The sequence below is a fragment of the Pollicipes pollicipes genome, unplaced genomic scaffold (genome assembly GCF_011947565.3).
Source record: "Pollicipes pollicipes isolate AB1234 unplaced genomic scaffold, Ppol_2.1 Scaffold_7261;HRSCAF=8764_pilon_pilon_pilon, whole genome shotgun sequence".
NCBI lineage: Eukaryota > Metazoa > Arthropoda > Thecostraca > Pollicipedomorpha > Pollicipedidae > Pollicipes > Pollicipes pollicipes.
The window spans coordinates 52,995,071-53,010,445 of NW_023597054.1; the positions used below are offsets into that span (position 1 = coordinate 52,995,071).

A 15,375-nucleotide genomic window follows, 5' to 3' on the forward strand; every position below is an offset into this window, starting at 1 on the left:
GTCAATACGGGTCATCATACACTGCTTCAGAGCCATGTACACCGTTTTTAAATGTGGCGTGCTGGGGATGTTTACCATGTTTTGTGGCCTTGTATTTACTATGACCATAGGCGGAGGCACGCCTCAGAAATTAGGTCGCGTAATCGAATTTCGAAGTCAGTTCTTCCTATGCGTCACCATATGGGAAAGTGGGAGTGCCATGACACCCATGGACTCCTTTGATCCCTCTGCTTTTGACTGTGGCTACGTACAGGCGACTCACACTCCACGATTAACTCCGGAGGTCAGTTCACCTGCAAGATCTTTGGTGTCGGGTCCAGTACGATCTTTCACTCCAACCAACAGACATTGCAACATGTGCTTTGCTAATCATATTGTGTAGGTAATTTTGACATGAGTTCAGAGATCTGATGCTGAACTATTCACCTCCAATTTATTTGAGTGTATAACGCCGAAACACAAGAATCTGATGACCTTCTTTTTGTGAGATAGTTTGGCATGCCGCGGAATTGTTAATCCATTCCGGAAAGCAAAGCGGAATGGAAAAACAGGACATGTAACCGAGATCGCAGCCATGGTTTACGATAAATGCGACAAGGATTTGCAGCGCGGGGAGAGCTGGGTTTTTACAAAGCCCAGCACCATTCACAGAACCCACACGCTGCGAACGGACAACAAACATCACAAATGCCAATAGGCGCAGTACTTAACGCGGCAATGAGCGGTGGAGGTTGTTTCCACTGGCGCCGAAGACGACTGTTTCAGCTGCGTACTTCACATATGCATGCACTTGGTTATCCTATTTCTGGCCTAGTCACTAAATTACTGCTGTTCGTTGTGACGCACTGCCACTGCCCACCGTAATCAGTGAGGTGCTAAGTCATTTTTTTATCCACTAGATTGTGGAATTATATTCAATTGTGGTAAAAAAAAAACGCGCTCGATCTTCACGAGGAGGGGGGGGGGGGGGGGAACAAAAGCACCATGAGCCTCCTTAGCTGCTCTCCTTCATGCCGCGTTAATAAACGCAGGCAGTAAGAGCGCACGACCGCGAAGCGATCCACATACCTCCCACAGAACACATGCAACCCTCCCCAGGAGGTGTAAACAAACAAAGCATCAACTGCGAAAATAGAACACACAGTTCAAACGGTCGAGAAGTCTAGGAACTGAGACCTTCGCAACGGTCCGCCAATATCGCTATCCATCCGCGCCAGACATCGCCGCCGCCGCCGCCGCGTGTTCGAACGCTGACCTCGCGGCGTGCTTGAGTGGTGACGCCGCCGGGTGTGGGAGTGTCTTCCGGCGGCGTGCCGGGCCGCTCCCCGGCGCCCACCCGCCGTGAGACAGACGACGGTGGAGAAGGCACACCGGAACCAGCCGGCCGCCTTCTCCCACTGACGTAACACGCGTGAGTGACGTCACCCAGGCCGTTGCCGGGCTTTATCTGTGCATCGGCCGGCCGCGGCGGCCGATAAAGGACCGCATGAGTCATCGGGTCTCGGTGGCGCCGCCCGTCCGGCGGGCGCCGCGAGCAGGGCGGCGCCCGGCCGCCGGCGCTGGCCGGGTAACGGAGCGTCGCCGGCCGCCGCCCACGTGCGCGACGGCGGAGTGGGCCGAGGCCGGCCTGCGCCGCTCTACCGCCGCGCGCCCGGCCCGCACAGATTCCGCACCAGCCTGGCTGCTACGGCTGCGACGTTGCGGTAGCAGCCGCCTCGGCGGTCCAGGTGAGGTGACCAAGTGGTCCGAACGGTGTGACCGAGAGGTCGAGGTGAGCTGACCCTGCAGCCCAGATCAGGTGGTCCAGCTGAGGTGACGCCAGCGCGTCGGCCCCACGAGTTATGGTGATCCGAGCGATCACGCCGCTGCAGCGTGATCCCGCCGAGGGCGGTCGTCAGCGGCCCGCCGTCGCCGACAGATCGACGCCGATGACGCAGCCGCGGGTCGAGCTGAGCAGCCGCTGCAGACGCCGGCGGTACTGCTGCACCAGGCGGCGGCTGGGGCCGTGGCGCCGGCGACCCCGCGCCTTGCAGCCCCGGCGCTGCCTCAGCGACATGCAGTCCAGGAACCGCTGGTGGAGGGCAGACGGCGCCGTCAGAGGTAATCTCACACCACGGCTCGGTCCACCAACGAAACAGCGAATTTGATTATATTCGGCAGAGATTACCGCGGCTGCCCTTTGATGAAAGCATGGCTTGACATACTCATATATACTTAGGCGTAGGCAACTCTTTTAACAGGCATCAAGCGGTGTTGTTGTCTTCGGTGCACCCGGCCTGAACATCGGACGTCGAAGTGAACACGCGCTCTGGGGTTATAAGCATACCTCCTTAGTTGTGCATCGCTTGTTGAAGTCGGGGGATGACGCCATTTTTTTGATGACCTTTCTGCCGCAGCGCTTTAGCGCCTTGAACAGGCATATTTCTGCAAAACGGAGACACACACATTCGTTTATCATTTTCAGGGACAGGCCACGAATTATTACATTTATCCAAATATGCTTATGCGGAGGGTCAACACCACAACTACACACGAGCAGGACAGTTCTCCAGAAGCTGAGCGCCTGTCGTTCTTTCTGCGGTTGGATATTAGCAGGTTGACACAGCGGGCCATTATTGCTCTCCGCCACCCACCAGCACTGGCAGGGTCAGCTAAAACGCACCTTTTGTAGAACGTAACCTCGCTTTGGCTGACTTGTCCTTGAAGCCTCGTTGCTTCTTCAGCATGGTCAGGTAGGCTTTCTTTGAGAGCTTGCTCTTCTTGGGGCCGCCGCGAGCCACGGCCGACACTCTGCTGTTGGCGACCTCTCCTCTGAAGCGAAAGGGAGCGGGTGTCGACCGGTCAGGGGAATCAGCTCTGAAATTCATCGAAACTTTCCTTGAATAGAGCTGTTGCCAGTACCGTATGCGGTTTGTCCGTTTCTCCACAGACGACAGCCATGCAAGAAGACGGTTTGGCGACTTCGTGCTTTTAACCCACGCATTACCAAAGTTGCGCATCAAGCATCGAGCGTGCTGCAGTGCATTCCCCTGACATCTGATGTGAAGCTGCTGTGTGTCCCACTGACCACTGCTGCGGCGCTGCTGTGTGCCCCACTGACCACTGCTGCGGCGCTGCTGTGTATCCCTCTGAACGCTGCTACGGCGCTGCTGCTTATCCCACTGAACGCTGCTACGGCGCTTCTGCGTATCCCACTGAACGCTGCTACGGCGCTGCTGCATATCCCACTGAACGTTACGGCGCTGCTGTGTATCTCACTGAACGCTGCTGCTTATCCAGCATCCAGTGACCACTGGAGAGGTCTCACTGCCATGTGTATTCGACTGACCGCTGCTGTGGCACTGCTGGGTGGGGCCCGGCCATGATTATCCGCCTGACCCCTGCTGTGATAATGTTGGGTGGGGCCCGGCCATGAGTATCCGACTGACCCCTACTGTGATAATGTTGGGTGGGGCCCGGCCATGGTTGTCCGCCTGACCCCTGCTGTGATAATGTTGGGTGGGGCCCGGCCATGAGTATCCGACTGACCCCTACTGTGATAATGTTGGGTGGGGCCCGGCCATGAGTATCCGACTGACCCCTACTGCGGCACCGCTGGGTGGCTGCTCACCGTGGCTGGTGTTGGCGTCGCCGGCGGAGGGCGGCCCTGGCCAGAGTGTGTACGTGCGGACCCAGCATTGCGCGCCGCCCGTGGCGCGGCCTGCTGCTGGCCCCCAGACAGGTAAGCAGACATAGCAGCAGGGCGATTGTCCACAGCCAACGCATCGCTGAAACAAGGCCGGCAAAACAAGTTAGAGACCAGGAGCGAGACCATACGCTGTACCGCTGAGTCGCGGCGGGAGACGGAGACAACTGTCACAGACGACTAGCGAGACCATACGCTGTACCGCTGAGTCGCGGCGGGAGACGAAGACAACTGTCACAGACGACTAGCGAGACCATACGCTGTACCGCTGAGTCACGGCGGGAGACGGAGACAACTGTCACAGACACTAGCGAGACCATACGCTGTACCGCTGAGTCGCGGCGGGAGACGAAGATAACTGTCACAGACGACTAGCCACACCACAGCAGCCCAGACGGACTTTGACGTGCATATAGTGGCTCCATCTTGCACAGGGAGCCAAGGTAATATAAAGAGACTGTGACGTTAATGGCAATAAAATGCAAGTCAACGATGAATTCGGGTGAGGTTTGCCATTGTACCACTGTGAAAGCAGCCGCAGCAGGCTTCACGAGAGCCTATAATTGCACCACTTCACCGTTGGAAGCCATTTGTTCAGGCAGCTTTGCAGCGCCAGCGTTCCTTGGCATTCCTTACCCACGAACGCCGTGCATGACATTGAAAGGGAATGGCGACGGCGAAGAAGTGGTAATGGATCTCACCAAAGACGTTTCCTTCATAGACTCTATATTCTTCTCGTCGATGTTGCGCGCCAAGTTGTGCGGTCTTTCCCTTCTATTTCTTGGTGTTTCAGGCAATGAACTTTGTAATACAAAGTATTACATCATAGGGGCTCTCATCTCAGGTTATATTGCTACATATAACAGGTGGTTTTCTAGGTGGTCACTTTGCTCATTTTCTCACAAATCTAAGCTGTAATATCCGTTTCATGCCCGTGACATAACCCGGGTGTGGTTTATCCTGAAGTGAGCCACAGCCCAGCTTAAAGTATAAGTAGCCAATGGGGACTGTGTCATACTTCGGACTACATTTTTGAGTTATGAAAGGCAATCACAACCCAAAACGATATGGATGCCCCGTCACTGTCCGTGTGTAAACGTGCCGTGAGTGCGACGAGGTGATTTCATTGAAGCAAAGGGAGCCAATCTGTTCCCATAACGGTTGGCAACATTGCACTGTTGACCAAATGTGGCAGCGGGCGCCACCTGGCGTGCCACTTACATTCCACTCGCCGCTCAGCCCCTGTCTGCTGGGGGCGCCACGCCCGGCCGACGCCACGGAATGTCGGGGCCAGCCGGATGCCCCGCCAGCCCCACGTACGGGGTGCCGTCGGCACCCTCCCCGCCCCCGGCAGACAGCGCTTCGCTGCACACTGGCGAAGTGCCGCCGCCAGCGGTGGCGCGCTCCTCTCCGCACAGATTGCTGTTCAGACCGTCTGCAGTGTCGCAGCCTGCTGCCTTCAGGCCTCCCCAGCCACCCTAGTAACTGCCCAGGAAATAGCTGCACTACACTCTGTAAATTTTACGATGTCATGTGATTGGTTTTAAATGTTATCTGCTCCTCCTGCGCATCTATAAGTACCTTGCTGTAACCACCCCGTGGCTGACTCTCGGAATAGCATTGCTGGAACTGAGCACTTCGCGGCGATGAGGCAAATTATGGCAGGGAGGGGAGTGAGTGGCAGAGTAAGGCAATGAGAAAGTGGGTGAGGGTGGAGAAAGAGATGAGTGAGTGAGTGAGTGAGTGAGTGAGTGAGTGAGTGAGAAAGTGAGTGAGTGAGTGAGTGAGTGAGAAAGTGAGTGAGTGAATGAGTGAGTGAGTGAGTGAGTGAGTGAGTGCGGGAAAGAAAGGGAGAAGAGAGAGAGAGAGAGAGAGAGAGAGAGAGAGAGAGAGAGAGAGAGAGAGAGAGAGAGAGAGAGAGAGAGAGAGAGAGAGAGAGAGAGAGAGAGAGAGAGAGAGAGAGAGAGAGAGAGAGAGAGAGAGAGAGAGAGAGAGAGAGAGAGAGAGAGAGAGAGAGAGAGAGAGAGAGAGAGAGAGAGAGAGAGAGAGAGAGAGAGAGAGAGAGAGAGAGAGAGAGAGAGAGAGAGAGAGAGAGAGAGAGAGAGAGAGAGAGAGAGAGAGAGAGAGAGAGAGAGAGAGAGAGAGAGAGAGAGAGAGAGAGAGAGAGAGAGAGAGAGAGAGAGAGAGAGAGAGAGAGAGAGAGAGAGAGAGAGGAGAGAGAGAGAGAGAGAGGAGAGAGAGAGGAGAGATAGAGTAGAGGAGAAGGAGAGAGACACACACACACCACACACACACACACACACCACACCCACACACACACACACACACACACACACACACACATCAGGTGTTTATGTGAGAGCTGACCACCAGACAGTGTGAACAGGAGTAGAGTTGCGCCGCCGCGCGCTGCATGGTCCGTTCTTTGCGCGGCCCTGACGGCCTGCGCGCTGCATGGCCCGCTCTCGCCCGGTCCTGACGGCCATTTCGTCCCGGCTGGCCGGGCCGGTCAGTTACCCCGCCGCGTGCAATTTCACTTCTCGGAAAACTGAGCCAAAGGCTTCTGACTAACTCGGCACGTGACACACAGCGCTGGGATGAATATTTTTGTCACCACAAAACGCGATATTAAGCATGAGTAAGCACTTCATATAAATGTGAGAGTGCACTTCTGGCTCGAGCTTGGTGGTAAATGTTTAACTAGCATACAGCGGCAAACTAAGACTTGCTGTCACGAAAGGCATCTTATATCATTGACAGAATGCTTTTTTCCAGGAGCGGTACAAGCTCTCTAGGTCAGTCGGCCAGTGTCTTGTGCTTGGTCTCGCTGCCACTGTAAATAGCCTTGCTGGGCTAAAGAGTCCTCCCAATGCATTTCGATCTTCATTGCGCTTGGAACTTATCATGCTGTAATAATACGGACGTGTACATTGTTTGGGAACGCTGATGGTGGGGACTGAGTCAAAGTTTCCTAAATGTGAAAACGTTTAGAGACCCAGTTAGGCAGGGACGGATCCAAGGTGGGGGTGGGTGCAAAATGTTCTCCCTAAAGAAGCAAAATGATGCACCCAGTGGGAAATTTTGTACCATTCAGTGGGCAATCAATGCCAGAATTTTGCGGCAAAAGCTTAACGTGCTACAGTGCTTGGCACAGCCCACCTCCCTATGACGTTACATGGCTTGTAGCACGGCCGCTCGCACCGACCGCAGTCCAGTCGGGGACAAATAGCGAAATAACGACTTAAAAACACTATACCACTGGCGGGTGAATCGGAACGCAGGCGCTCCACCCAGCTGAGGCATCGGAACGGGCTAAAGTACTTTAGGGACAGACAGTCTGGCGATGCATTTCCCACACGGTTGTCCCACAAAACAGGCGTCGAGGAATGCAACGAACACATTTTGTGCGGTGCGCTTCAAAGTGAAGTAAATTTTGGGATGGTGTTGATCTATTTTTTGGAAGAGATCTGCCCTGAGCACAGCTTCGAAACGCTGAGTTTTCTCAACACAACCAGTCTGGTTTCTCGATGCTGTCACCTGGTACTTTCTTCTGGTAGACTGAAGGTCAATTATTCCAACATGAAAACTTCCACGTCACAGCGCCAAAACACCAAGAATTTAAAGTCTTCTTCGCTGATACCACCTTTCACCACATGTTAAAGCGCTGGTGGCGTCAGCTGCTGACACGGCCGCTCTGGTGGCCCGTCCGGCTAGCAGGCTTTACCTAGTCGGGCCTTTCGGTTGGAGTCTCAACATGTCCGCTGGGTGAAAGCGGTAAACACGATTCCATTTTTATATTTAGGTGCATCCTGACCGTGCACGGGAAAATTTTCTACAGTCGCTAGTCTGCACGCGTCAGGCCACGCCATTCTGCATAAAGCTGCCTTTCTGGGCCTTAGGCCATCATTGACTAAATAAAGACACCTAGTTCCTTGATTCCTTCCCTCCCACTCGGTGGCCGGGCCTGCCTCCGCAATGAACGTTCCCTAAATCTGTCCTTAAGGTTCTGGTACCACCCATATTCCCTCAAATCTGCATACGCTGCAGAGATAAGACAATCTTTTTGGGCATAAAGTAGGAACCGTATTCGAACACGCGTTAAATCCCATGGCTTTGTTACAATACCAGCGTTCAGTCAGTTCCTGAAAACGTTAAAACCATCCAAAAACTCTGCTACATCACGGATCACTACATTAATGGGATCACCCCCATCATAACAGGGAGCCCCTTCTCAGTCGCGGCAAGGGTCTGTTCCTAGCCTGAAGAGGGCCTTCTGCCGTACTGCACCATGGCCATGCCCGTCATGACAAGGGCCCCCTGCTCCTGCGTGATTCGACCACCCAAGTCGTAAGCAAAAGAGGGCGGTGACCTTCTCTTCGTCGTGCCAATATTTTTCTGCCGTAATTTGACTTTTCATCACCAAGGGTCCTTATTATTGGGACCTCCTGTCGTTCCTGGCCGGAGATCCTTAGAGCTAGATGGGACGCCGTCTTCGTCTGAACAGAGAGCTCTTGTTGTACAGCACCAGGATACCACTGAAGTTATCTACATGTCTAAACCGTCCACCGTCCTAGGCTGGGCTCTCCTTTGGTCCCTGCTCGGCCCGGCTCTCCTTTGGTCCTCGATCCTTGCTTCTTCTCGACTTCCTGCCGTATCTTAGGTCTTAAACACTTAAGATTTTACAGTTTTCGGGCCTCCCGTCACTAATGACTGGGGGCTTCAACAGTAAGAGTACCCCTGACGACACCGGACCCTTTCACACCTGGGGCTTGCCCTCGACCATTGCGACATTATGTTGCTGGTCATCACCGGCCTTCCTGACAGCAGCGTTCATGTTGACGATACATAAAAAAACCCAGCATCGCTTCCGAAGGGCCCACTAAAATTCCACACGGAGTTAAAACCATATTCGCGCACACTGTCTTGCGACAGGGCGCCCCGTCGAACCGGTGGCACCATCGCTGATCTTTTGATCTGAGCTTGGGCGTTGAATGTTAACGTAGTATGCAGTAACGAAATGAAATTTATGTGTATTGTTAACACCTCATAACCACACGCAAATACACTGGTGATTCGAGCTAGGCGTTAAATGTGTAAGTGGCATGCAACGGGCTGAATATTCTCATTGTATGATAAGTACCTCATACCTACGACGGAGTGCACCTATATATGGACATTGTAAGGAATGTCGAAGAATCATTTACTTTTGTAGCGTGACGTGAAAACTGATCCATTTTTCATTTCGTTTTGAAGCATGTTAATAGCGCGCTCAGACGTCGGGTTGGAACAACGTAACGCCATCTGTACCACAACACTGACCTCAGGTCATAACATTGTGAACTCGGATTGCTGCATTGTGATTGAGCTACAATATGTCAATTAACATAGATACACAACTTTGAATAGCATAAAATTGATTTGCGCTTCAATCACGATATTCCAAGCATACAAATATCACGTTCTTACCTGCGGTCTTACAAACGGATACCATTCAAAACACAATCGGCCTCAGTTCAAATGAACGGGTAACTTGCTCATCAACTCATTGTTGCCACATCGCCTCTAAATGTCTGGTGGGTGTCCCAGGCCCCAAGCCCAGCGCAAGTGTCTGTGACGCGGCTGGCGGACTAGCTTGCCGGGCAGGGAAGACAATCAACATACAGATGAGGATGCCTCTTCAGAGCGCGCTGATAGTAAGGCAACACTTATGATGAGAAACCGACATTCAGCGGGCAATGACGCGGCGTTAGCAGAGCTGGACGTCTAATTTGTGACGGCGCCATGAGCGACAGCGCGTGGGGGCCAGCGGCACCCACGCGAGGCCCGACCTGCTTCTGCAGCTTAGAGCTTAACCAACCTTGCAGTCCAGACGGTCAACCCAATGAGGCACTCCGTATTTGCATGAAGCGTTATCGAGGCACCCTCGCTTTCCTGTTCATACCGTTATGTTGGGGTGATTCCCGGCAGAAGCTTGGCATTTTCTTACGCAGATCCCGTCATGCATTGCATTGCCCCGGAAATGCCGAAAGGTTTCCAGCAGGTCCACCGAATTATTCTCACCGGTGAAATAACTTGTAACAGGGGCAGACATCTCAGCATCTGATAACCGTATATAACAATTTGGATACCAGTTGCCGCCAAAGGTGCGACGTCATGAAGCCTTTGTTTAAACTTTGACGATTATTCAAAATTATCGAAAAATACTTATCTGAGAATCATTAGTAAGACATTACGAGTGCTAGCAGCATAACCAAACTTCGCTGTTACGGTAATGTAGGACAGCACATCAGCATAAGAGCAGATAATAAGCCTCCACATCCAGTTGAGTTGCGTCTTTCATTGATCACAATACATATTCCGCAATGATGCAACACGATAGCGTTATACCTATAGCTGTGCTGAAACACCGATTACAAAGATCACATCCACGAGCTGCAGACCATGCATTGGTTAATTTCTGCCATTTACGGCCGTTGCAGAATACATCGTGCGACCATCACCGCACTGCACTCCCATGCACGACACGAGTGCCATAAAATCAACAATCGGCGCAGTAGTGTTCTAATATTTAGCTACGCCCCGTCTCCTTACAAACTGTGCCAAAGCACCAGCCGCGTAATTCTATCTGCATAATACCAGGCCGCTTAATCCTACTGATCCAGCTGCATCATTTCATGAGATGCATCGTGTCTACTACTACCGACCATATCGCATTGTTGGCTCAAGTCAGACCCGTTATGTGGAGACGCGTGCTAATGGCGATTACCACTTGGAGTGATCTGAAGACCACACCCCTTCCTCCGAGCCTGATCCGCACCAGCACGTGACCGACGTGCCGGTGCTGCACGGTTCCGCTGCTGCGATCACTACACGTGCCAACGGTATACAGCTATGCTGGCTCTGCAGTGGCATCAGTGGTGTTATATAAGCGGGTATGTTAAGAATATAACCGTTTGCAAGCCATGGAATAATGATAAATACGATGGCTTTAAAGACAGGAGCAGGTCGCTCGATGTCGACAATCCTGTTATTCCGGAGGCAAATGAAAGAGACAAGCTTGCATCTGACCGTGCATCAGTCTCCTTCCTGTGTTCTTAACCAGCAAGCCCGCACGCCACTGTCGCTTCTGATAACATCGACTGAGTGGAAGCGAGTCTCACCTGATGATAGAGTTGGCCAGCCGTCCCCGTCAGCGCCGCCGGCTCCGTCCACCGCGCCGCCACAGTTCAACTGCGGTGGGTCGGTGGGCTGCCCTCCCCCCCGGGCCGGGCGGCGGCCGCCCCGCGAGGCCACACACACGCACCAGATACCGCTGACGGTCATCGCCGCGCCGTCAGCCCCACTGACGAGGCGTCGCATCACTCCCTACCGGCGCCGCGCGCGTGCGTGCCGTCAGATGGTCAGCTTGTCCTATCCGCTGTCCACAAGCGGCGTGCAACGCCCACCGTCAAGAGCAGGAGAGGGCAGACAGGGAAGACACCTGTTTAGGACGTCACTCTATGACTGGCAAACCATGCCGCATCGTCAGGAGTCGGGTTCACTGGGATGTTGCTCTTCCTTCCTACACCGGCGCTGCAACCCGTCAAACAAGGGCGTCGCCCTGTCATCTTCCGTCTCATTCACATCGTCTGGAGAAGGTCAAATGTCACCCTGTCACCATCCGTCGGAACAGCACTCGTTAGATAAAGGTCAAACGTCAGTCACCCTCCGTCTGCACCACACAGCGTCAAGAAGCAGGGCAGGACGTCGGCTCGCCACCAGCCAAGCAAACTTTCTCGCTGGACGCTTTGGAAGAGCAGTACCCACGAACCCTTGGGCTCTACTAAAACTCACCCCGAGAGTCTCCGGGGAAGCTTGCACTCTTCTCCAGGCGCATTTCCCAGCGCACCCACGGATCGTGACCTCAACATCTTCACCCCGTCCGTTAAAAAATGTTAGCACCAAACGAGGACCTAGTCTCCATGTGACCAAGGCATCTGAATTTCCCTTTTAATATCGGATTTCAGTGACAATGGACATGGTTTTATTGCCAGTTTTTACAAGGTTTCATCTTCTTATTTTGACTTAAGTTGTGTTGATCACCTTCTTAATCCGATGTCAAAGATCATGGAAACACCACTTTGGTCGCCTCAGCAAAACTTTCCAATCCGGGTTGGATCAGCATTTCCTGACGACATCCGCATTGTACCAAAAAGTCATGCAACATGCCGTGGCAGTTTTGGACGATGTTCAGGTATAGAGATAAAGTAATGCGGCTGAGTCCTTCAGGACTAGATCAGGCCTTTGCGGACTCTAATTATGGCCAGAGTTCGAAGCTTATACGTCGCGCATGGCGCTCACCGCGAGCGATTCCTTATTGCCAAGAATCAGCAGGCGGTAAGGGAAACATGCACTTACGCAAAACAATTTTAAGTGGCCGTCGTGTCTGTTCGCCGCAGATACCTTTTTGCCGTTCCAGCGGCCACAGCATGATATAGGTTAAGTGTCGAATCAACAATATTGGTGATAAACTTCCGAACATGCTGTGGAGAGTCCGTAGAAGCAGAAGACCTTCCTGTCAAAAAATGTACCCAATGCGCCATAATTGGCGTAATTTTCAAGAAAGCCTAGTTAGCCCGATTTTCTGATGTAACGCAGTTTTACCATCCACGGAAACGGTAATTGCAACCCGGATTGGGAAATCCAGTTCACATTCAGTCATGTCATGCTCCGTATGCCGACGGCAGCTCTTAACGACGATGCTCTGCAAGATGATGATGAAGGCTCCTTTGGAGCGCCTACATGGTCTGTCGAAACTATGCTGGCCTTGTACAGCAGTCACACGGGGTAAAAGTCCCAGACCGGGCGCATTGTTTGGCCCGGCTGGCATGGAAAGCTTAGTTAGCATGGGTAGGTCGTGTTACAAACATGCGCAGATAACAATAGTCTTTATACATTTCTGCTCGGCGAAGGAGGCCTGCCACAAAGCCAATCGCTGGACTGGAAGGGCAAAACTTGGTTGGTTTACCTAGAAAATACCAGCAACAAGCTCTTCTTGAACAATTATCTGATCACCAACAACCCGCACAAACGATTCCCAACATATTTCTGGGGGAGATTGTCAATCTCGTCGCCATTCAAAAACAAGACACGTATTTAGATCTGGTGACCACCATGACAGCAATTTGTTTACTCCATCCACAACATGGTCGAAGTGTGTGAAACATTGCTACACATTGTCTATTCTTACCTAGTCTTACCACACTTCAGCTATGCTCTGAACTACCCACCGGTTAGCGTAGTTGGCTCGGAGGTTTCAGTCCGCTCAGATCTTGAGAGCTTTCACATCAACGTCGCAAATGTCTTGGAAGGTCGTACTACGAAGGCCCAAGTTTTGGGTCGTGGCGGGCCACGTTATGAGTGCGGATGGCCGCATCATCTCTTGGAAGTAAATGACAGGATGTTTTAAATTAAGCCACGCTTGTCAGGGAGACACTCTGAAAGCTCCGCGGAAACGAAGTGTCGTGGTTTGATCTCCTGACTCGCACGTGATTATCAAACGGAGCCGATGTTTCCATCGCGTAGTCGATCGTGCAAAGTACTATAACGCTCTGTATCTTCTTGTTAGCACCACTATTATTTTTTATATTAGGCCCAACATTGCAATGAATGGGTGCTGGGATCAGTGTCCATTTTGAGCAGGGCGTGTTACATGAGCCCTGATGCAACCACCTGGCTGTGAAATTCCAGTTCACTGGCAGAATTTTGTGACGAAAGCTTGCCACGTACAACAACACCCGGAACGGTTTGCCACGCCACCTGACCTCATCTTATCCTACGTAATCACTGCCATCAACCGCAGCGGCAAGTACCGAGAGGTAAAATGAGGCGCCGAAGCAACTCGAGTCCACACATCCGGCAACGGGTAGGTTCGCAGGTGGGCGATGTAACTGACTGGGCCAGGGGTGCAACAGCTTTTTATGGGTTATCAGCAGTGGAGACAGCAACATCTCTTACCGACCGGCATGTGTGGTCCGAAAACCAATTGCTGCGAGGCTTATGTCGAATGTTATTTCGCCGGATATGAAAAACTGAATGCTTTTTGAGGCCATGTGTTTTGCCTCCATGCTTGATAGACGGATAACTAGAAAATGTAGCGCGCACTTTTTCCTGACAGTTTTTTTTACGGCGTGCAGGCCATCAAAAGTAAGTAAATCAAAATTTGTATCAGTCGAAACGTTTGTTAGCCGAAAAGGGATTTAGACGAACAGCAATGACACGAATGGGAAAGTTGTATGGTCAATTAGCCAAAGATCTTTTCGAAAGGCAGTTTTGAAGAACGGCAAGCAGACTACCATGAATTATCCAAATGGCCTATAAGTTGAATTCAACTTGAAGTATTGTAAATTTACGATAGAAAAGTCACTGAACTGATAACCTTCGCAGATAGCGAACTAGAGCGATCTGCGAGCCCTCCATATACTGCATTATACATGGGCAGGATGGAGGTTGGTGGAGGGTTACCAGTATCACTAAGGGCACGGAGTGGCCTTGGGGTCTGTACAACAACGGAAGGGAATGAGGGTTTGGACATTTACCGAACATGCCCACAACATCTGAATTGAGGTGGATGGAAGGAAACCTCCTCGCTGGACGCCCAGAAAGTGAATACACAGGTGCGATTGTTCAAGTCAAATTCCCTCCATGAACCCACGGAGTGAGGCACGTCCCCTGATGTAGAGAAGCCTGTTATGGGCCCGCGCGTTGGAAATGGACCTCTTAGCACATCTTGCAACGGCGAGGCTGCTCCACTGCTGTCCAATGCTTAAGCGTAACGGTACCGGCTAATCATCAATATCATGTGGTTTTCTATATCCCAGGCTTTATTTTTAGGGACAGAAGGCTTGATATTTGTCGCCCGCAGCTTTTTATTTCCAATTCCGAATATGATCGTAGTTTCAAGCAAAACGCGTGGTGTCATCCGCAGCTGGTAATTTTATATGGCACGTGGCTTAGACAAACACCTTGCGTTAAGAACCAACTTAGGGTCTTGAGTTAAGACGCAAGGACATATATCATTCCAATACGTTGGCTGCAGTTTTTACCCGTCCCACAAACAATCCAATTTTGACGACTTTGGCTCGGGATATTTCGTTTCAACTTGCATACAAAGGCGATAAATTCCTGGCATCGCCGCCTTTGCCCCTGCGCCGCGTATCAGCGGTAATTTTCCTCCTACCGAGCGTTGAAGTGGGTACGGGGTATGACGAGGCACCATGCATTTCCACGGAGAGCGTCTAAAAACCGAATACAAGCCAAGCGGAAAGGGAAAACTCAGAAAGCAATGAGAAGCTATTGTGGTGAATACTGCTTTCAAAAATACAGTACAAAGATGAGATAGTTTGCAGCACAACACAAAATTTGAAATATATAAATGCAACACATACGGTACATTTAGCTATGATCACTATCTACCCATGGAATATTTTGAAATAAAATCTTTGCATTTGTAGTCTTCATGATCATCTATCTCAGGACAGACCCAAAATACCAGCACCTTTTGGCACCATCACCAGCACACTCTTTGAAACAGACACTCTGACACACTTTTACGCCTCTGACCCTCGCATATTGAGCTCATTAATGAGATAACCGCACGTTACGAAAAGAAAACATACAATAGCCGTAAACAGAGATGTCATTCCTTTTTT

General features: G+C 51.7%; 1 protein-coding gene across 1 annotated transcript; it reads right to left on the reverse strand.

Moving 5' to 3' along the window:
• Window positions 1-1,608: 1,608 nt before the first annotated feature.
• LOC119112435 (uncharacterized) lies at window positions 1,609-10,885 on the reverse strand. Its single transcript, XM_037236621.1, has 5 exons — window positions 10,846-10,885; window positions 3,611-3,767; window positions 2,663-2,811; window positions 2,327-2,424; window positions 1,609-2,071 (listed from the first exon to the last, which is right to left on the reverse strand). Exons 2-5 carry the CDS (start codon window positions 3,763-3,765, stop codon window positions 1,895-1,897), a joined length of 579 nt encoding a protein of 192 aa, XP_037092516.1. The 5' UTR covers window positions 3,766-3,767; window positions 10,846-10,885; the 3' UTR covers window positions 1,609-1,894.
• Window positions 10,886-15,375: the final 4,490 nt, after the last annotated feature.

Coding starts and splice junctions, on each gene's coding strand:
- LOC119112435 (XM_037236621.1), bottom strand. CDS start 3,765: ATGCGTTGGCTGTGGACAATCGCCCTGCTGCTATGTCTGCTTACCTGT. Junction 2,812..3,610: donor CGACGCCAACACCAGCCACG/GTGAGCAGCCAC, acceptor CTTTCGCTTCAG/AGGAGAGGTCGCCAACAGCA. Junction 2,072..2,326: donor AGCGATGCACAACTAAGGAG/GTATGCTTATAA, acceptor GCCCTCCACCAG/CGGTTCCTGGACTGCATGTC.